The sequence below is a fragment of the Triturus cristatus genome, chromosome 1_2, assembly GCF_964204655.1.
Source record: "Triturus cristatus chromosome 1_2, aTriCri1.1, whole genome shotgun sequence".
Taxonomy (NCBI): Eukaryota; Metazoa; Chordata; class Amphibia; order Caudata; family Salamandridae; genus Triturus; species Triturus cristatus.
In genome coordinates, this window is record NC_140580.1 from 516,653,911 (window position 1) to 516,677,269 (window position 23,359).

Here is a 23,359-nt window from a genome sequence, read left to right on the forward strand (position 1 = left end):
CCTAATCAATCTGATCTGAAAAAACTTTTTTTTATTTTGATCACTTTTAGTTAATCTTGTTCTTTTTGAATAGATTTTCAGAAAAGAGATTCTTTTTAAAATGTTCTGACAAAGACCTTTTTACATATTAAACATACACTGAGAACACAACAACATAAGCCATTAAATAACACAAAATATTGTCAATATACAAACAAATCACATAACATTACAAACATATAAAACACATTTTTCGCTCTGGTTCGGTATGATTTTTTCTATCCACAGTTTCATAAACCCACAGTGCTTCTGGAAATTCTCTACATTGATCGTTTTTCAGTTTATTCCAGAGGCAATAGCCAAATGGTGACACTACTCTGCTCACTTTGTGTTTATAGCAATTAAAAAGCACAGATGTTTGGTAAGCACAAGTGGTATTTCATCCACATAAACACCTATTTGGTCAACAATAAATTAGTCGACGTGTTTCGAACCCACTTAGATTACTTGCCAGGTTCTACTCAGGACACAGAACAAATAAAGAGCTGAAAAGTTAAAGAAAAGAAAATTACTGTAGTTTCAAAAAGTGATGAACACATTCATGCGTTATTCACTTGGACCCCATTCATCCCAATTCTTTTACCTCTGTCTCTTTAAACCAGGCTTCAATCTCCTTGTTTTTATCCACTTGTTCACCATCCGGTAAAACTTGACACCCAGGGCACCACTATAAAACAACGTCCAAAATAAACTGTTTAGACTGCCACGTCATGTCAACCTAACTGAGAATGATAAAATTAGTTGGCTGAATGAGTGCTTACTTGTATAATGAAAAATGCAACCTCAGGTTCACCTTTTCTTTTAAGCCAAAAGACCAGAGTGTCAGACAAACACTTTACCATTTACTCCTGTATCAACCAACTACCTTATTTTGAAACAACAAGTGTCTCTATTAGGGAGACCTCTGTATGTCTAAAAAAGCACAAGAATGATTTCGGGTAATTTTAGGCATCGGCTCTGTTTGGTAAGCCAAATACTTTCCCATTTACTCCTGGGTTGACCAACTCGCTTTTTAAAAAAAAAAACACAGTGTCTCTATTAAGGAGACCTTTGTATATCTAATTATGTCCGAAAATGATTGCAGGAAATTTTAGGCATCTGCTAGCTCGATCTCGAGCCCGGTATGACATGCGGTCGTCCGGTCGAAAAATTGAATATTTGCTTAATGGCAATACAAATTTCTTAACACGTGCGCTAGGAACGGACACCTCCGGTTTTACTCATGCATCCGGGCTTGCGTTTTTTAAAGTATTGAAGCTGAATTGTCTCGCATAATTCGAAGACATGCCGTTTCATAATTGTGGATAATCTGTTGCCAAGTACATAGAAATTATTCTTGCAAATTCAAGCAGACTCCCATGGGTGCCCCAAAGAAGCTCTGTTCACTTTGAGCACGCCATTAAAGGGGATACCGGAATATCATGTTTGGATCCCACAACCGATGTAGCACGAGAGCATGCCAAGCGGCAAAGTTACGAGTTTAGTAAGAGCCACTTACTTGTATCCACTGTGTTCGCCGGCGGCGGTCTTACTCCGAGGAGATCCAGGTCACGAGTGACGGCCGGTTCATCGGCAGCTTGTTTAAAGCTATTTCCGATTTACGTAGTTTTTTTCTTCGAACAAGGAACAACTTTATTGGGATCATGGATTACTTATAGCTATTGGGTCCAGTACTTTATGCATAGTTTTACAATCAACTGCAATCGGGATAGGACTCGGCGGCCTATTGAAACTCTTTCCAGTTGTCAAGATTAATTGGGGCAAGAAGCAACTATAATGATATTCTAGAATACTTCTCACTTATGTATCCAAAGCTTTATTGAAAGTTTTGCAATCAATTACCATGAGTCAGTGCGACTGGGACCATACCGAATACATAAAGTGGGACAATTATTTTTATGTGGCCTTCATCTTCCTGAGTGAATGTGCACAGAAAATGCTTATACTTTATTCTCAGTCTGTGCAGGACATCAAATTAGATAAGCCAGGCAATATTGTATCTAGTAAATGTCAAGTACCCCACAAGGCTTACCTATTGCTTGCAAAGTATTCTCACAGAGACGACATGAGCTATCGCCCCCGTACCCACCTTACCCATGTTACGGAGTGTACACCAACCGGGATGGATATGGGACCGGGGAAGGAAGCTAAAGATGACGGGGATGGTGTTCAGAAGACCAGAAGAGAACCACCCTCGGTTTGGGGAATAACCGTCAACTTCGGCTGAAAGGAAGACAAGGGAAACCCTGTTATAATTGGCACAGGCAACACCCTCTCTAGGTTTACCTCTTACGCACATTAAGATAAGATTTTTACCTTGTGAAGGGTAGCACCTTGCGTGGAGAAATCATAGTAGTAATGGAAAGAAGAAGCAGCGTTCCTGTGCAATGTTCAGGGAAACACAAACAGCTCCACAAGGTAGATGGCACTAACTCAGCAGTGCTCCAGAGCAATAAGGCAAAGTAAATGGCAAGCGCACCAGCGCAGTGAATAGGACACACTGGCAAGCGCTAAGGTGCAGTCAGGTGAGCAACAGTCTAGCGCTCCAGCATAGAAACCAAAGAAAATCAGCAAGTGCTCCTGCGCGGTTTGAACAAACAAAAACAAGCGCTCCTACGCAGTGAGGAAATGCAAAACCAAGACGCTTCAGTGTGGCGTCTATAAGTAACAAAAACAAAGTGCTCCAGCTCGGCGTTTCATGTACACAAACAAAGCGCTCCAGCGCGGCGTTTCACATACACAAACAAAGCGCTCCAGCGCAGCGTTTCACATACACAAACAAAGCGCTCCAGCGCTGCGTTTGCAAAGACACTTTAACAAGCGCTCCAGCGCGACCTCGGAAATACCTGATGAGAGATCCGGTTCTGAAGCAGGCAGAAACAGCAATATGTGGGCGTCAATCCGAAGTGCTGGACCGGCGGGAACTGCTGTGGTTCATGCGGTTTCCCCCGGAAGCGCTGAGTGAAGCATTGGCGGTTTCTGGTCGCGGAAGCTAAACCGTAACCCTCCTGCCACACGGAAGAGAGTAAAAACCGATCCCGCATGCGCGAAAAGGCAAGCACGCTGAGGACTGTCGGAGGTAGGGAACCCCGGGAACCATGACAGTAAAAGTGAAAAAGAAAACACTGAGAATGCAGAATAAATTGAGGTCCTTCGAGGAACGGTGCCTCAAACATGTCATATTGTAAGAGCTATAAGCAATCCTTGTAAAACGTGCACCTGTCTGCGGAATTCTTATAGTTTCTCGAATGATAAGTGAGGCACAGTTAGTTATTTTAAAAGAGCTGGGAGAAAGAATGTAGACATCTCGTAGTAAAAAACGTCCTTTCGCTAGGGATCAATCAGGTCGTCGATGTTTGTATAGTGAGTCTATACAGGTTTGCTCACAGAGAAGATTTCACACTAGAATGTGGTCAAGCTTGATGGCCTCCATACTTGAGGTCAGGTAAATGAATCATATCTAGCAGTAGGGGTGAGTGGTGCTCATAAGTTTTGTAACGGTCAGTTCATTGAGGCCATTATTTACAGAGTTGAATTTGACAATAAGGAACGCCTCTCGCTGAGATTATATACAAGTAAGCACTCATTCAGCCAACACATTTTATCGTTCTCACTTAGGTTGACATGACGTGGTAGTCTAAACAGTTTATTTTGGATGTTGTTTTATAGTGGTGCCCCCGGTGGCAAGTGTCACCGGATGGTAAACAAGTGGATACAAACAAGGAGTTTGAAGCCTGATTTAAAGAGATAGAGGTAAATTAATTGGCATGAATGGGGTCCAAGTGGATAACGCATGAATGTGATCATCATATTTTGACACTACAGTAATTTTCTTTTCTATAACTTTTCACCTCTTTATTTGTTCTGTGTCCTGAGGAGAACCTGGCAAGTAATCTAAGAGGGTTCGAAACACGTTGACTGTTTTATTGTTGGCCAAATAGGTGTTCATGAGGATGAAATACCACTCGTGCTCACCAAACATCTGTGCTTTTTAATTGCTATACACACGAAGTGAGCAGAGTAGGGTCACCATTTGGCTATTGCCTCTTAAATAAACTGAAAAACGGCCAATGTAGACAATTTCCAGAGGCACTGTGGGTTTATGAAACTGTGGATAGAAAACATTATACAGAACCAGAGCGAAAAATGTGTTTTATATGTTTGTAATGTTATGTGATTTGTTTGTATATTGACAATATTTTGTGTTATTGAATGACTTATATTGTTGTTCTCAGTGTATGTCAGAATTTTTTTTTAAAGAATCTCTTTCTAAATAATTCAAAAAGAACAAAATTAACTAAAAGTGATCAAAAAAAAAAAGTTGTTTTCAGATCAGATTGATTAGGACTTTTGATCTTGGGATTAAAGGATGAACAAAGAATGAGTATTGGCATTCTCTGTGGTGGTGTCTAGTTTATTGGCCCGGCCTTACTGATTAAGGGCCAAACCCTTTTTTGATTTGCAGTTAAGTTCGGGTGCTGACTCGCGAGGTTGTGTTGGTTTCACACCTAAGGAGGTGGTGTGTGTTTGGAAAGGCAATCATTGAATATAGCTGTGTGGTAATTGTCTAGGTATGACAGAACAGGACACTTTTTCATACACTGAGGACCACATTCAAAAACTAATAAATACTCCAGCCCTCTTCTCCTCGGTCTCTCTAAGCACCAGTGCAAAACAACTCAACAAACCTGATAAACTTATCAGGTTAAAAAAGAAACAAATCAGGACTGAACTTCTTGGACATTTCCTTTTAGAACATTTCAAGGCAGGCACAATCCCTGCTGGATTACAGATACGTAATATTCCAGTCATTTTTACTGAAGACGCTACTTATAAGAAAGGGTATAGCTGCATAGGTACTAAATATAGTAGAGACCTGAAGGTGCTCACAATAGAAACCGCACAACGGTTATCACAGGACCAATTGAGTGAAATAGCAACTTTGGAACATGAAATAAAGGACAATCAATCTTTATCAGACGCAAAGGCGCTTCTAGCTAAAGTTGAGAAGCAAATTTTGGAATTCAAAGACTTTACAGTCAACCAAAAAAAAAATTGAAAGAGACAAAAAAAAAAACTTTTCACTAGAAAGTGCATATCCGTATTTACAACCGGATTTCTATTCTCGTCCAGAATCAAGGAAAATTCTTACCGGATTCTTTTGCAAGGTCAAGACGTAATTTTATTTCCTTCTCGGACACGTCATTCTCCTCAACAGGACAATCAGACTCTGGCGAACCCAGTGAGAATCAAAATAAACCGGGACGTAACCAACAACAACGTTTTTTAGAAAGAGGCCAACAGTGGGAACATGATTTGTCAATCAGCCATGGGAAATGAGGACGAGACGTCAATATTACAAAACTTGACGCCCCTCCCATTTTTAATTTGTCCAAGAGATAACTATCTGAAATGGAAAATAAAGTTCTAAAGAAAGGATTGTCATTTGTCCCAACTAGAACACCTGATTGTGTCAGAATGAAAGCTGAAACAATGGAATTTTGTCAGAAACTTAAACTCAAGGCATTTGTCTCTCAAAATGAATATCCTCCAAGTTTAGAAATAACTGGATTAAGAAATAAATCGGATTTCTGCCCTCCTATCAACAAGACACCAAAGGAAATCCTCTTCTTTGAGGAAACGGTCCTGTCAGCAATACGTGACATGGAAAGGAGAAATACCTTTGTGAAATACAACATGTCCAAAGGTGAAAGAGATGCCGTAAGAGATTGACAAAATGACCCTTCCATAATGATAAAGCCTACTGATAAAGGTGGAGCCATCGTCATGTGGTCACTCTTGGAATATCAGAAAGAGGCTTGAAGACCGGTGCAAAACACGGATCAATATGGGAGACTCTCATATGATCTAACAAGAGAAATCCAGGGTGAAATAACCACACTTATCAAATTTGGAGCAGAGTCCCGATATGTGGGTCCAAAAGAATCCAAATTCCTCACAAAACAACATCCCCGAGTTCCTGTGTTACATTTGTTACCCAAAGTTCATAGGACAAGACACATCCACCAGGCCGTCCAATAGTTTCGGGCTGTGATTCGGTCCTAAAACCGATCACGAAATATGTTGATTTTTTCCTTAAGCCTTTCTTGCAACAAGAAATAAGATACACCATACATCAAGAAATAAGAGACACCATGCACTTTTTAAATGCAATTCAGGACATTGAGTTTACGGAGACAACACAGAGATTAGTTACATTTGATGTTGAGTCCCTGTACACAGAAATTTCTCAAGAAGATGGATTAGAGGCAATACAATTTTTCCTCGACTCAAGACCCAAACCAGAACAAGTGCCAACTGATTTCATCATCAAGTTGGCAAAAATCTTTCTTAACTGGAATTATTTCAAGTTTGGTGAAGACTTTTATTACCAAGTTAAAGGAACCACAATGGGTTGTTCATTCGCTCCAGAATTTGCCGTAATATACATGGCCAAATATGAAGAAAGATTTGTCTTTAATAAAAACCCATTTCAGCATCAAATATCAGGGTGGGTAAGATATATCGACGATATATTCTTTATATGGACTGGCACAGAGGAGACACTCATGCAATTCTTAACGTGGCTCAACGATCGAACACCAGATATTAAATTCAGTGTCCACCACAATGACATTCATATCGGGGGGCGCTAGGTGGCGCACGACCAAGATGGCCACACGCCCGTGAGGCTCTGGACACTTGGCTACTTGATTTCCCCTTTTATCCTGATTAAATGACCGCAGCTGCTCACTACGGAATGGCAATAGCTTGCTGACATCGCCAACTACCTATCGGTCTAAATTCATCTCCTGAGAACGTCCACCGGCACTGATATCGGCAGGGAAAGCCCGCCGGGGTAGAGGTGAGACCCTGCGGCACTCCGCGGGCTGCTGGGCTGGCTACGTGAGGCTTGGGGCTTCACACGTGGTGACTGGGCCGCACTGCCTGGGATATTGCCGCCCTCTGCGCCGCGGATGACCACCGGACCTGACGCCAACTCCTACCTGTCATACCACCTTTTGCAGCGGTGGCATTCAGCTCCTTGACACTGGGACGAGACATCATATGCGGTGAGGCGGCTGGAGCTCGTACGCTTTCCCTGGTGCGACGCCCATCTTTCAGCCGACTGGGCGCTCACGCGGCTGCTCCTTGACTCCTCGGCTTCCCCATAGTGTGCCGCAAATCCGGACATCCAGCTTCACCCCCGCTCCATGCAATTGGCGTGCCACCTTTGCTGGTGCTGTACGGAGGATTTGAGGTGAGTGCGGGGCACTTGCAATTACACTGCGGAGAGGCACATCTGCCATTATAGACAACATTATTAGTGATTGGCGCCAGACACTTCATTCCAAACTGGTGCGCAGACCGCGCACACTACCGCCTTTAGTGGGAGACTGATGTGACTATTTGACACGCCATCACGCTAGTGCGGATCAGATACCCTTGTCTGAGCCTCAATCTCTTACCAACATGTGCCCTATACCGTGGTGAAGGGAATCTGGGCTGGCCCGAAGCTTGAGTCTGCATGAGGGTGGACCGTGCTCTTCCCCCCATTATACCTATTCTGTGGAGTGCTGTCGGCCGTATCCGCTGGGATTGCTATTTGGGTGCCACCCCAGCACAGTCAACATGGGGAAGCCTGAGGGCCGTCAGACCAAACTCCCCTTCGATGCCAAGTAAACTGTCACGCGGTCTTGCGCCGAAGATGCAGATCCATCGACTAACACGTCCTCCTCTGCCCCACCGCCAGTTCGGAGGACAAGGTCAAAGCCATACTACTGGACATGTGTCGCAGCCTGACCGACCTCTCCACAAAAATGGACTCAATGAACATGCGCATGGACTACATAGTCCAAAAGGTGGAGAAGCATGATGAACGGATCAAAGAGGCAGAGAAGCGTATTTCGGATACGGAGGACACCACCTCGCAGATGACCCGCCAAATGACGCAGATGGAAAAGCTCTTAAAGGTGATTGCTGCCAAGAACGAGGACTTGGAAGCTAGAAGCCGGCGCAATAACATCCACGTCACCGGAATTCCTGAGAGCACTAATACTGGCAGGATGGAGGACTTCCTCGAACGACTCTTTCGCACCACCTTCGGTGCAGATGCCTTCTCCTCCCAGTTCATAGTGGAGCGGGCGCATCGATCCCTCAGCTCACGCCCAGCCCCGGGAGCCAGCCCCAGAACGATAATTGCACGCCTCCTAAATTACAGAGATCGGGATGCTGCACTGAAGCTGGCCAGATATCACCAGAACTTACAATTCGAAGGTGCCAGCTTCTCAATCTACCCCGATTTCACGATGGCGGTGCAGGAGGCTCGCCGCAAATTTCTCCCAGCTAAGCAAAAGTTCCGCAAACTCCAGATCGAATATGCTCTGCTATACCCAGCTCGTTTGAGAGTCCCCTACCAGGATAAACACCACTTCTTCACAAACGAACAACAAGTGGATGACTTCCTTCGTACCGTCAAAAAGAACACCCAGACAAGAGAATCGCCTTTCCCAATCGCCATCCTTGAGTGCAGACTGAACTTCAGCTCATTTTTCCCACTGGCCGTAAATTGTCTCCCTATTTCTTTCCCATGAAGAGCCTCGTGACCTAGTTGCAGCTTGTCCTCACAATTTTGTGACACGCCTGACCTGTCGACGTCCTGGCCCTACTGCTGAGAACTCTGGGTGCAATGTAAGGCTCTCTGCACTCCCGCCATACCCGGCAGGTTTTGATCTGGCCATACTACCCTCTTCTCTCAAAACCACAGATAAGTGCTGAAGCTGAATGTATAAAGACTGTTTTATCTCACTGTTGTGTATTACCACCTTTATAATGCTTATGTTGGCACGAATTGATTCCCAACTATTGCTGCCCCTTCTTTATCAAATGTGTTATTCGGAAGTAGCTGGCGGTTGCTTGATCACCGCACTATGTTTGCCAAGTACCCTCCCCCCTTTTTGACCAACAGCACCGGGGGAGACTCTCGTTGCGCACTGGCGTGTCCCAACATGGGAGATCCCCTTCAATCACTCTTTTTGCATAATGACTCTTCCCTTATTGCACTGTTGCAATGTGTTAGTTCTCTTGGGTGATGGTGGTACTGCCAGCACATTTGGGGTGCCGCTCTGGGTAGGGGGAGGGAGAGGGTATTATGATCTTTGTTTGCATTGTTTTTTAAACAAATTGACAGGCACAATCTCTGCTCGATGGCATGCAAGGTATTATGCTTCCCGCAGGCCACCTCTTCCCCTTACTACCGTAGTTCTTACTGTAACAACATGCTGAACCCCTACGTCTTAATTTGATCACCTGGAACATTAGGGGCATTCGAAATCCTCGGAAATGCAGGCAAATCCTCTCCTACCTGGATAGACATCATGTGCACATAGCGGTCCTGCAAGAAATCCACCTCGACCCCTCTCGATCTCCCACGTTTGCTTGTAAGTGGGCCATGACGCGTTTCTTCCCCTCTTACTCCACATACTCCAGGGGGGTGGCAATCTGGTTAAGCGGAACCCACCCTTCATACTAGGTGGCACACAGCAGGATCACATGGGGCGCAGCTGCATACTTTGGGGCACGCTTGGAACTCAATCGGTCACGATAGTGTGTAGCTACGGCCCAAACACGGACAACACAGATTTCTACACCACATTATGGGGTCGAATTTTGCAAGTTGGCTCTACTCATATTATTTGGGGGGGGGGGGAGAATTTAACTCTGCTTTTAACCCGGTGATGGACAGATTTAACCCCCTCCCCATTCATTACACTAAAACACAGGCAACTATAAAGGGCATTCTCACAACCCATGGTCTTACGGATGTTTGGCGCCACCTCCATCCCAGAGATAGAGAGGGTACCCATTTCACTGCTCTTCATGCCTCCTGGGCCAGACTGGACTACTGGGTGGTTTCCCGCAGAGCTGTTTCCTGGACTGAACGGGCCACCCATCTCACCAGGAAGTACTCCGATCACGCGCCAGTGCTCATAACTATTGCCCCACTTGATATGCGATCCACTCCCCGACTGTGGCAGCTTGCTCCGGAGGCTCTGCTGGACATGGTGTTCAGAGCAGAGATTGGGGAGGAAATCACCTTCTTCTTCCAGACAAATATTGATTCAGTTTCTTCGGTGGGGGTGGTGTGGGAAGCTTTTAAGGTCACAATACGTGGGGCCTGTATGGCCAAAAGCTTTGGGGTTCTGCGGGATCTGCGCCGCACCCTTCATAAACTCGAGAACGAACTTAAACAACTAGAGGCTACACTTTGGGGAGCTAACTTGGGCCAGAACCTCTCCACGTTTAGAGATAAACTCACGGAGTACACTGAAACGGCTGCATCTGAGGCACGCTTTCGCGGGAAATACTTCACTGAGCGCAAATATGGGGAGGGCGAACGCCCAGGCAGGCAGTTAGCGCAATCGACACGACGCCCTAGGTTTGCCAATTATGTCCTCGAGATTACAGACTCAGAGGGAGTACAGCACAGAGACAGCCAGGCCATTTTGCGCACCTTTACTGACTTCTATGCCACGTTATACAGCACATGCAGAACCGAACACCCTGACTTTACCCCCTTCCTGCAAGATATCACTCTGGGCTGAATGGGCGACTCACAACGGGAGTTCCTTGTAGCCCCCTTTGAAAATGATGAAATACATGAGGCAATAATACAAATGCAGTCTGAAAAGGCCCCAGGCTCGGACGGCCTACCTGTAGATTTTTATAAAGCTTACATAACTCAATTGTTTCCCATTCTTAAAATCGTCTTTAATGAAGCGCTGGTAATTGGATACCTGCCTCCCTCCATGAGGTTAGCATTGATTTCATCCCTTCTCAGCCCGGCAAAGCGGCAGACTGCTGCGTCTCATATAGACCCTTATTCCTAATTAATACAGAAACCAACATCCTTGCCTAAATTCTAGATAACCGCCTCAGCCTATTAATGGACAAGCTGGTGCTCCCCGACCAAGCTGGTTTCGTTCCCGGCCGAGCGACCTCCCTTAATCTCCGCACGCTCTTCTCCACTCTTCATACGATAGACCCAAAAATACCCCTAGCCGCTGTATTCCACGACGCCACAAAAGCGTTCGACTCGGTGGAATGGGACTACCTCTTTGTGATTTTACAAAACATGGGCTTCCTACGGGGATTTATATCTTGGATTCACCTCCTTTACACTGATCCCGCAGCCAAGATCCTTATTAACGGTCACTCCTCATCTTCCATCCCAATATCTTGTGGGACCCGGCAGGGGTGCCCGCTATCGCCACTCCTGTTCACCTTGGCGCTCAAACACGATAAGGCCCTCCGCTGCCCACTCCGACATATCCTGATGTCTCTGTATGCGGATGACATCACGTTATAGGTCAGAGAGCCCCAGACGCTCCGAGAATTTGTGAGATTTGGGGGCCTATCTGGGATTCATATAAACTGGTCCAAATCCCAACTCTTTCCCCTCACCTCCTCACTCACAGAGTTCGCTCCGGACTTTCCAATTGAGTGGTGCCCTAATGAGATTAAATACCTCAGTATCTGGATATCCGCAAATCACGAAAAATTGATGCGCCTTAACTATGGCCGTACATTAGATGGGATAAGGGACAATGTTATGCGCTGGATCGCCCTCCCGCTATCCATCGCAGGCCGCATATACTTAACTAAAATGGTTATCTTTCCTAAACTCCTTTATTTATTCAAAAACGTACCCTATAACCCAGGTAGGGCTTTTTTGTTTCGATGCTCCGGACAGAGCTCATTCGCCTCACTTGGGGCAGTACGCAGCACAGAGTGCAGTGGGACACCCTCACCCGTCCCTACGCACAAGGGGGGGTTCGATATTCCCAATTTCGAACTCTATTATATCTGTGCTCAGGCCCATTATGCACATTTCTGGTTCCACCCCCCCAGATACATGCCTCAAGTGGCAGTCGAACAATGGTTATTGGATCCCATTCCGTTAGACGGCGCTATCTTCGCTGCTAGTGCTGGCCGCACGGATACACAGACCCCGATTACTACCACTGCTACGGCGTGGCAAAATATTGTTACAAGAACCCAGGCCCCTGTGCTGTACTCGCCTCTGCTTCCCTTGTCATACCACCTGAAGATGCCAGTCCTCCAGGAGGGAATATTTAAGAAAACTCTAGCTAAACATGGGATTAAAACTTGGGGGGACCTCTACCTCCAGGGCAAATTCCGAACCTCGCAACAACTCTTTGCCGCACTACCCCCCTCCCCCATGGACCTTTTTTTATATATCCGGTTATAGCAGGGATTCAAGGAATATACTCCTTCTTTCCCCCACGAACCACCAGAAGTCGCCACGCTTCGCCTTATACTGGCTGGGGATGCAGCGCCTCATCTGGTTTCATCTCTTTATCACGCACTATACACCACCCAGTGCACTTCACAAAACACCTCTTAGGAAAAATGGTCTGCAGAATTGCAGCTCACTATAACTGAGGAGCAGTGGATTTATTGCTGTGGGCAAACGGAGCACAACACATCCAGCAGTCAAGTTCGGATTCTCCACTATAAATACTTACACCGTACATATTATACACTAGCTAAACTCCATCGCTTCCAGCTGCGTGATAATGAGAGGTGCGATAGAAGTGGGACTACAGGGGCTGACTTCCTTCACCTGGCATGGGACTGCGCTGCTGTGCAGGGGTATTGGTCCCAGGTTTTAGAAGCCCTAGAACAGATGACATTGCTACACCTCCCACATACTCCCCTTTTCACCCTCCTTGGATATACTATAGCAGTGGCATATAAAAAATGTGTTTCTTTCAGCCCCCTTCTCGCCAAACGGCGTATTGCATGTCGATGGGGCCGGGCACATAAGTTTAAGGATTGGATCCGGGATATGGTATTCTGGCAGGAACAAATGTGTGCATTTGCTGAGCTGCTTCCACTATCCTCCCGCTCCCGAGAAAACTGGGGACCTCTTACAACGTATCTGCTCACACACCCTGTTGCTGATTTGGCTGACACACAGCCTGTAGCTGTGGCAGCCACCTGAGCCTCCCAGCCACTTGACAGGTCACTATGCTACCCCCAACCCCCACCCGCCCTTTCCTGCACTCGTCCTATGATTGAATGCTGCTATTAAATGTATTATTTGATTCCTCCCATTATGTTGCCTCTAATGCTTCGATGTATGGATTATTCGTTCACCGTGTTTGTCTGGCCTTCAGATTAACTATGCTGGTTTAATGTACATGCCTTATTTGTACACCTGCAATGATGCCTTGTCTTTTTAATTTTTTTGTCTGCCTGCTTTGTATTTTGAAAAAGTATATATAAAATAATAAAAAATAAAAAAATGACAATCCTATCACATTGTTGGATGTAGAGGTATACACATCGGAAGGACGACTTAAATCAACACTTTACACAAAGTCAAAAGATGAAAATAAGGCCCTACACTACAACAGCCATCCCCCTCGTAGTTTAAGAGATAATCTCCCGTACAGCCAGTTTTTAAGGATCTGTAGAAACTGCACAGAGAAGGACGATTTTCAACTCCATGGCAATAACCTGATCTCCAAATTTAAAGATCGTGGCTACCCCAAATGATTTTTAAAAAGATCAATGAAAAGAGCTTGGTAGACACCAAGGGAAGAATTACTAACCAAAAACACAAAATCACAATTGGAGCAACTAGTGTGTGTATCCACCTTCTGTACAAAATCGAATCAATTTAAAATAATCATCAACCAAAACTGGCATTTGATTTTTAACTGAGACAACTCTTTTATGAAACCATTGTTTGCCTTCAGAAAAGAGAAAAGCTTGGGGAATCAACTAGGTCTGTGCTTCGCTTCCGAAACCATCATCTAAGATGGACATGCGCCAGTACCTGAATTTACCTCCAATCCAAGGACATCATAAATGTGGGACACGTGTCTGCTGCAGCCGGACAATTGAAGGCAATTTGTTCTCTCATGAGACGCAGAACTGGAAACATAATACATTTACAAATAGTCAAACAAAAAATGTTGTGTATGGAATAATCTGCCTATGTAACAAACTCTACATTGGGAAAACCAATCAAGAGATACGCCAGAGCATTTCCCAACACAAATTACGGATCTGAAAACGTATAATTACAGCAACTCTGGTGACGCATTGGTTGGAGAGTAATCACACAGAAACTGATCTAAAGTGGACAGTGATTTTGTCTATTGAACTGAGCAGACCGATATAGACTCACTATAGAAACATCGACAACCTGATTGATACCTAGAGAAAGGAAGTTTTTTACTACGAGATGTCTATATTCTTTCTCCCAGCTCTTTTAGAATAACTAACTGTGGCTCACATATCATTCGAGTAACTATAAGAATTCCGCAGACAGGTGCACGTTTTACAAGGATTGCTTATAGCTCTTACAATATGACATGTTTGAGGCACCGTTCCTCGAAGGACCTCAATTTATTCTGCATTCTCAGTGTTTTCTTTTTCACTTTTACCAGATACAATATTGCCTGTCTTATCTAATTTGATGTCCTGCACAAACTGAGATATAAAGTATAAGCATTTTCTGTGCACATACACTCAGGAAGATGAAGGCTACATAAAAACAATAATTGTCCCACTTTATGTATTCGGTACACTCCCAGTCGCACTGACTCACGGTAATTGATTGCAAAACTTTGAATAAAGCTTTGGATACATAAGCAAAAAGTACTCTAGAATATCAATATAGTTGCTCCTTGCCCCAACTAATCATGACAACTGGAAAGAGTTTTAATAGGCCGCCGAGTCCTGTCCCAATTGCAGCTGATTGTGAAACTATGCATAACGTACTGGACGCAATAGCTAGAAGTAATCCATGATACCAATAAAGTTGTTCCTTGTTCGAAGTAAAAACTACGTAAACCAGAATTAGCTTTGAACAAGCTGCCGAAGAACCGTCCGTCACTCGCGATCTGGATCACCTCGGTATGAGACCGCCGCGTGCGTACACAGTGGATACAAGTAAGTGGCTCTTACTAAACTCGTAACTTTGCTGCTTGGCATTCTGTTTTGCCACATCGATTGTGGGATCCGAACATGATATTCCGATATCCCCTTTAATGGCGTGCTCAAAGTGAACAGAGCTTCTTTGGGACACCTACGGGAGTCCACTTGAATTTGCAAGGATAATTTCTATGTACCTGGCAACAGATTATCCACCATTATGAAACGGCATGTTTTCAAATTATGCGAGACAATGCAGCTTCAATACTTTAAGAAACGCAAGCCCAGAAGCAGAGTAAAACCGAAAGCATCAGTTCCTAACGCACGTTTTAAGAAATGTGTATTGCCATTAAGCAAATATTCAATTCCTTCGAGCGGACAACCACATGTGATACCGGGCTCCAGATCGAGCTAGCTGTTGTCTAAAATTTTCCGCAGTCATTTTTGGGGCATTAATTAGATATACAGAGGTCTCCTTATTAGAGACACCGTTTAAAAAAAAAGAAAAAAGCGAGTTGGTCAACCCAGGAGTAAATGGAAAAGTATTTGGCTTACCAAACAGAGAGCCCATGCCTAAAATTTCCCGAAATCATTCTTGTGTTTTTTTTAGACATACAGAGGTCTCCCTAATAGAGACACTTGTTCTTTAAAAATAAGCTAGCTGGTCGATACAGGAGTAAATGGAAAAGTGTTTGTCTGACACTCTGGTCCTTTGGCTTACTCAACAGAGAGAAAGTAGGTGAAAAATCTGAACAAGAAAAGGAGAACCTGAGGTCGCATTTTCCATTACACAAGTAAGCATTCATTCAGCCAACACATTTCATCGTTCACTTAGTATGACATGACGTGGTAGTCTAAACAGTTTATTTTGGACATTGTTTTATAGTGGCGCCCTCGGTGGCAATTGTCACCAGGTGGTAAACAAGTGGATAAAAAAAGGAGATTGAAGCCTGGTTTAAAGAGACAGAGGTAAATGAATTGGGATGAATGGGGTCCAAGTGGATAACGCATGAATGTGATCATAATTTTTTTGAAACTACAGTAAATTTATTTTCTTTAACTTTTCAGCTCTTTATTTGTTCTGTGTCCTGAGGAGAACCCGGCAAGTAATCTAAGTGGGTTCGACGCGCGTCAGCTGTTTTATTGTTGACCAAATAGGTGTTCATGTGGATGAAATACCACTCGTGCTGACCAAACATCTGTTCTTTTTAACTGCTATACACACAAAGTGAGCAGAGTAGGGTCGCCATTTGGCTATTGCCTTGAAATAAACTGAAAAACGATCGATGTAGACAATTTCCAGAGGCACTGTGGGTTTATGAAACTGTGGATAGGAAAAAGTATACAGAACCAGAGCAAAAAATGTGTTTTATATGTTTGTAATGTTATGTGATTTGTTTGTATATTGACAATATTTTGTGTTATTTAATGACTTATGTTGTTGTGTTCTCAGTGTGTTTAATATGTAAAAAAGGTCTATGTCAGAACATTTTAAAAATAATCTCTTTCTAAAAAACAATTCAAAAAGAATAAAATTAACTAAAAGTGATCAAAATAAAAAAAGTTTTTCAGATCAGATTGATTAGGTCTTTTGATCTTGGGACGAAAGGATGAATGAATGATTATCAGTATTGGCATTCTCTGTGGTGGTTTCTGGAGTCAGCAGGAGTCGGCCATCTTGATTTGCGCAGTAGCGCAACTCCGATATCCAGCTGTTTTCAACAACACTGCAATTTCATTTATTTTTATAAGGTTTAATTTTCTTTCAAGACAGCCATCTGGTTAATGTTTTTTCTGTCAATTGATGTCTCAAACATTGGGATATGAAAAAATAAAATAGAGGAAATGCATGCACCCCATCCCTCCACTTAACCAAAGCAGGTGGAGAAAGATTTCTCACATCGGTGCAGTACAAGACATCCACGCTCTACGACAGTGGTTCCCAAATGTTTCAGAACCTCGACCCACTTCTTAGAACAACAAACTTTTGCGACTCACCCACCTACCTTTATTGGACATCAGACCGGGCTATTTGTTTATGGAACTAAAGCAGCATGTGGTAGCACACTGTCATTTACAGAAATCACATTTTCAATTGAAATAGCCACAAAATCTACACAGATAAACAGTTTTACTGATAAAAGTATATAGCACACAAATGATTATGTGTGCAAATCGAATTTCTGTGAATATTTATCATTTGTGGATCACCAAGTAAGTGTCTTGATTTGTTTTGATGCTATTAAAATCTGTGTTTCCAACACACTTCAGAATTACAAAAAATTGCTTAATTTTTGCTTCCCTAGCTGCTGGATACACACATACAGGTATTTACATTTTGTTTTGTTTTGCAAAAAACAACATCTTACATTGTCACATAATTCACTTTAAAAACTCACGTTGCAGTCAGAGAATGAAACGTAAACATCAATTCCCATGTATTAAGAATGTTAAAAGAATAAAGCATCCTGAGAGTTGGCCTCTCTTTGAATCACTGGCAAATGGGACAAATTGAACACAAAACTTAAAGGCATCTTTATTTATTGCTTTGACTTTAGCAAGAAAATAGCTTGAGACCCGCCAGTGAGTTGCGACCCACAGTCTGGGAAATACTGACTTAGGACAAAGTATGGGAGCGCAAAATATAAGTAATGCCCATCACACTATGCCCTAAATCTATAACACACTTTACAGTAATTTGTCGTATCATACATTACGTATCATACTTTAGATAATTGTGTTAAAGAATTTTAGTGTCATTTGGGTCAATGAACTTGTGTTCAAATAATAGATGTATTTTGTGATATTGTTTATTATATAATGTAGTACTGTATATGTTGAAATACATTTAATCTTGGAAAGACTATATTTTAGTGTTGGAAGTCATACTGTTATGTTGTTGGTATACAAACAAAGTGCACTGAACAAAAATGCATAGAAATTTTTACAAATGTGCATGAAATTGTTTCCCTTCTCATTTACCAATTAGGACTCAAGCGAAAATGGAACGTTTCTATCCATTTATTAGTTATTTTTCATTTATTTATGGACACATACATAGTAAATCATTTCATTTTCCATAATGTCTTTTTTTACAATATCTTTTTTTACTAGCAATTCCTATTCTGGATACTGCGTTAATGCCTATTTGGTCAAATGATTATATTACAATTTATATCAGAGCACAGAAAAAGAAATTATCAAACATGGCTCATTTCAATCTATTCAATCTACGCGCGTTTCGGCGTTCAGCCTTCCTCAGGCAGCCATGATTTCTTAGATCCTATAATGTAATAAAGAGAGAGCAAAAAACAACACACTGTAATTGTTTGTATATACCAAGTTACAATGATCAAGTGCATCATATATGAAGAAAAAAGACAAAAGACTGTACAAATCTACTACTTATATAAATTATTTACATATTTACAATGCATATTAAAATAATCTATATCCAGTTTTGGTATCAAATTCATGTAAATCTTAAGCTCTTAATGTGTTACATACAAAGTAGATAGTAAAGACTTTGAGTGACACGTTCTATCTAAAACCTGTAAGGTTCTAGGGCATGTTGGTCAAAACGAGCGAGGCCTTGTAAAGTTGCGGTCCACAAAATCACCATTATATGCATGTAGACTAAACAACTTAGTCTATGGCATTTAATTATCTAGGGACCCGTACCGTTGTTTGTTGCCTAGTAAGGCAACTATAAAGTAAACAAATCTCAGTTCAATGACCCTTTTAATGATGGTTACTCCTAATGTGATGAAGAGAACCAACAATTCAAAGTGTGCGTAATCACCATAGAAGTGCTGTCTGGTCACATATTGAATGTCCATGTGGACTAGTTACTACATTGTAAGGATGAAATCCATGGGACTGCCTACCTTCTTATTGTTGATCTTATGTTCACGATGAGGACTCTTATCGTTAGATTAAGGGTATAAAGCGCTGTTTATCTGTTGCCGTGGGTTAACCAAAATTGATGCCTCTGTGAATAGAAAAACAACCAGCCGCGCTTAGTCAGTCCTGACCTCTCTACACCTATTCGTTCCCTCTTAATTGTATCAATTGGATACATTTGTAGCTAGAGCTAAGGTACAGGGCTTACTATGTTACCTTGCATTCTTAATTATATGCGGATTCCGGTTGCAGTCCCAACGTATTACGTGCCTTTAGTAATTTCTCAAATTATCCTCCGTCTTCGTCTAATTAACGGGTGTGTTTTTTAAAACAGCGCGGGTTCAAATGCGACTCGTAGCCAATAACCCATAAGCTATCCGGGGTTACGGTGTCTCTAAAACGATAAAAACAACACGGGGCAAAAAATAAAACTTGTGAATTAATGCTCCCAAAAGGGACAATGTTCCTCCCCGCTACAGAGACCTCTCTAAGAATCCAAGTATAACATAAGCACTTACTAGTAGTCGCCTATACAATCCAGTGATCAAGCGTTAAATCACTCTCCTGCGATTCGAGATGGCGCATGATTACTCGTTTTCAATGTTATGGTTTCGCCATCTACACGAAAGCGCATATAATTAGTAATGTTTGCTCGCAGCGTGGGATAAAGACTGTGTACACGCATGGAAATTCTTCTAACGTTTTAAGGGGATTACTAAAGGCACGTAATACGTTGGGACTGCAACCGGAATCCGCATATAATTAAGAATGCAAGGTAACATAGTAAGCCCTGTACCTTAGCTCTAGCTACAAATGTATCCAATTGATACAATTAAGAGGGAACAAATAGGTGTAGAGAGGTCAGGACTGACTAAGCGCGGCTGGTTGTTTTTCTATTCACAGAGGCATCAATTTTGGTTAACCCACGGCAACAGATAAACAGCGCTTTATACCCTTAATCTAACGAGAAGAGTCCTCATCGTGAACATAAGATCAACAATAAGAAGGTAGGCAGTCCCATGGATTTCATCCTTACAATGTATTAACTAGTCCACATGGACATTCAATATGTGACCAGACAGCACTTCTATGGTGATTACGCACACTTTGAATTGTTGGTTCTCTTCATCACATTAGGAGTAACCATCATTAAAAGGGTCATTGAACTGAGATTTGTTTACTTTATAGTTGCCTTACTAGGCAACAAACAACGGTACGGGTCCCTAGATAATTAAATGCCATAGACTAAGTTGTTTAGTCTACATGCATATAATGGTGATTTTGTGGACCGCAACTTTACAAGGCCTCGCTCGTTTTGACCAACATGCCCTAGAACCTTACAGGTTTTAGATAGAACGTGTCACTCAAAGTCTTTACTATCTACTTTGTATGTAACACATTAAGAGCTTAAGATTTACATGAATTTGATACCAAAACTGGATATAGATTGTTTTAATATGCATTGTAAATATGTAAATAATGTATATAAGTAGTAGATTTGTACAGTCTTTTGTCTTTTTTCTTCATATATGATGCACTTGATCATTGTAACTTGTGATATACAAACAATTACAGTGTATTGTTTTTTGCTCTCTCTTTATTACATTATAGGATCTAAGAAATCATGGCTGCCTGAGGAAGGATGAACGCCGAAACGCGCGTAGATTGAATAGATTGAAATGAGCCATGTTTGATAATAATTTCTTTTTCTGTGCTCTGATATAAATTGTAATATAATCATTTGACCAAATAGGCATTAACGCAGTATCCAGAATAGGAATTGCTAGTAAAAAAAGATATTGTAAAAAAAGACATTATGGAAAATGAAATGATTTACTATGTATGTGTCCATGAAATAAATGAAAAATAACTAATAAATGGATAGAAACGTTCCATTTTCGCTTGAGTCCTAATTGGTAAATGAGAAGGGAAACAATTTCATGCACATTTGTAAAAATTTCTATGCATTTTTGTTCAGTGCACTTTGTTTGTATACCAACACACCATATTCGTATAAGTTTCCTATATAGTGTTTCATAAATATTTGCTTTAAACCCTGAGATAGGAAACTACATTAGGGGTACCCTTGTTATATTACATTATATATATACTGTTATGTTGTTTACATGTTTCAGGCCCCAGTGGGATTAGTCAGTATGAAATTGCATTGCATGTAATTCCATTAATTTAATTTCCCTAATTGACCTAGTTCGATCATGTAAGGTTACAGGGTACTATAAAATATAGGTACTCATACTCACTGACCTTCTTCAGTGACTCACCACCCAAGATCATTTGGCATGAAATGATCTATGGCAGTGTTTCCCAAACTGTGGGTTGTGAGCCCAGTTATGGTGGGTCTGGAATATTCAACCAATAAATAAAGATTCCTTTAAATTCTGTGTTTATCTGGTCACATTTGCTGGTGTTTCAAAGACTGAGGTCATGTGTCATGGCATGTCTTCTGACAAATTACTGCTTATTGTTTTAGGATGGGCATTGGTGTTTACTTTTTGTTCTCTGACTGTAAAGTGAGAGGAGTTTTTAAAATTATGAGACAATCTTACTGGAGTGTCATAGGAAGGGCTGTAGGATGTTGTTTTTATTGCAACTGCAACACACAACAAAATATAAATACCTGTAAATGAACTAAATTAATTATTACTCAGCACTCAATATAGAATACCTTATATGTAGTAGTAATCTGAGTAAATAAATGATCACATGATATTGATCAATATCCACCATTTAATCATATTTGAATAAATTAAGAGATTGTCCAAGATGCAGTTTATAATCCATTCTTTATTGTCTCAATCTTCTTATAAAAATCAACTTGATTGTAGCCAAAGCCAAAGTGTTTTGTTCACTCAGGACTTCTTCAGAGCTACAGTAATATACATGCTATGTGTATTTTTACATATATATACACGCACACACACAAATCAAAAATCATCACCTCTTATTACTAGTTGCAATGCTGGTAGAGAAAAACAAAACTTCATCCAGAACTTCAGCTTCTATAAACACAGGTCAATCCAGTAAAGTGTCTGCTTCTTGTAAATTGTGCAAAATTCCTAATGATAAAATAAAACAACTGGAAAAGTAGATTACGAAATTCAACTTATCTGATGCAACTAGTAAGAATTATGAAATTTTGAAAATTACCATTTATTTGTAAAAGACAAGAAGTTAAACAAAATCAGAAAGGACAATGGTCACTATGAAAAAGTAAGTTTATTCACTTTTGCCCACAAATACAATAACATCACTATCAGGACAGGGAGAGTGAGACCAGTAGGGACATCAGTGCATCATCAACTATTATCTCTATCATCTGCTGAGAGCGACTTGGGAGAAGGTACTAGCATGGATGGGCTTCCAATAAGAACCCTTCGACATTTATACAAGAAGTACAAATGTACAGGATGGGTTACAGAAAGAAGAAAGAAACATCAGAAAAGGAGTATCAGAAGGAGGGCAAAAAACACAGTGAGTTGTTCAGAAAAGACAACAAACAAAGAAGGCCAATCCAAGTAGTAGACCCACGAAAGGAGGTGGGAGTAATGGATCAAGGCATGAACAGAACAAATGACTTGTGTTGATTGGAGATGCGCAGCAGGCGTGGCCCACACATGTAGCCGCTAGCGTCCCAGCTCTCCCCCTACTCCCGCCCATTTCCTCTTCCGCAGCAACGCTGAGATGCCGGGAGCCGAGGAATGAGCCGCGGCCGACCAGATGTGGCAACTGGTAGCAAACGGCGGCAAAAACCCCTCCTGCGACCACAGCATTAAGTAAGGGAAGTGCAAGCGTAGATTAGCACTAGCCACTTTAAGTAACCCAAACGAGGAGGGATGGCTTGCTCTTCCAAATCTGAGGGAATACTACTAAGCAAACTTTGCACATAACACACATCGATTCTCTAACCATCTCAATTCCCTAGGTATGGATCATCTTTTTATGTTAGGAATGCTGAATGAATATAAAAATTGGAGATCCTATGAGGATAGTGGAGACTCCCAAGAAAGTATGTTACAAAGGTCGTTCAGTGGTTTCTGACACAAAAAGCTAAACTGTCCAAGTATTATGAAATACCTCGGATAAATGGCTCCACATGCCTGGCCGACCTGTATACGGGGGAAGACAGGCTCATACAACCTGGTATTTTAAAGAAATGGGAAGAGAAAGGATATAGGCAAGTGGGAGACTTTCTTAATTCAGACACTTGGAAAAGATGGACAGAGATAGAGGGAAGGTCTGTGTCATTCTTTAGATATGCTCAAATGGTCTTTTATTCAAATAAGATATTTTTTTAGAAAATATTGATCCATCTGTACTAAGAGCAAGACTACAACTCAGTGAGGCTCTGTTAGAAACATCAAGACAGAGGTCAATGAGCAGCTGGGTAAATTTTTTTAATACATATAAGACCTCTAATGTGTACGAA

General features: G+C 41.9%; 1 protein-coding gene across 5 annotated transcripts in view; it reads right to left on the reverse strand.

Annotated features, from left to right (window-relative positions):
* The window catches only part of FANK1 (fibronectin type III and ankyrin repeat domains 1), a 1,120,241-nt gene that overhangs the window by 194,421 nt on the left and 902,461 nt on the right, over positions 1-23,359 (reverse strand). Inside the window, exons 8-9 of one of the 5 annotated variants that reach the window (XM_085606243.1) lie at positions 623-706; positions 214-524 (exon numbers count right to left, since the gene is read on the reverse strand). The exons of the other annotated variants lie outside the window; for them this stretch is intronic. Of the exons in view, the coding sequence (XP_085462369.1) occupies positions 501-524; positions 623-706 (108 nt within the window). The 3' untranslated portion in view covers positions 214-500. Of the gene's footprint in view, positions 1-213; positions 525-622; positions 707-23,359 lie in introns of those variants that run through there. 5 annotated transcript variants of the gene reach the window in all.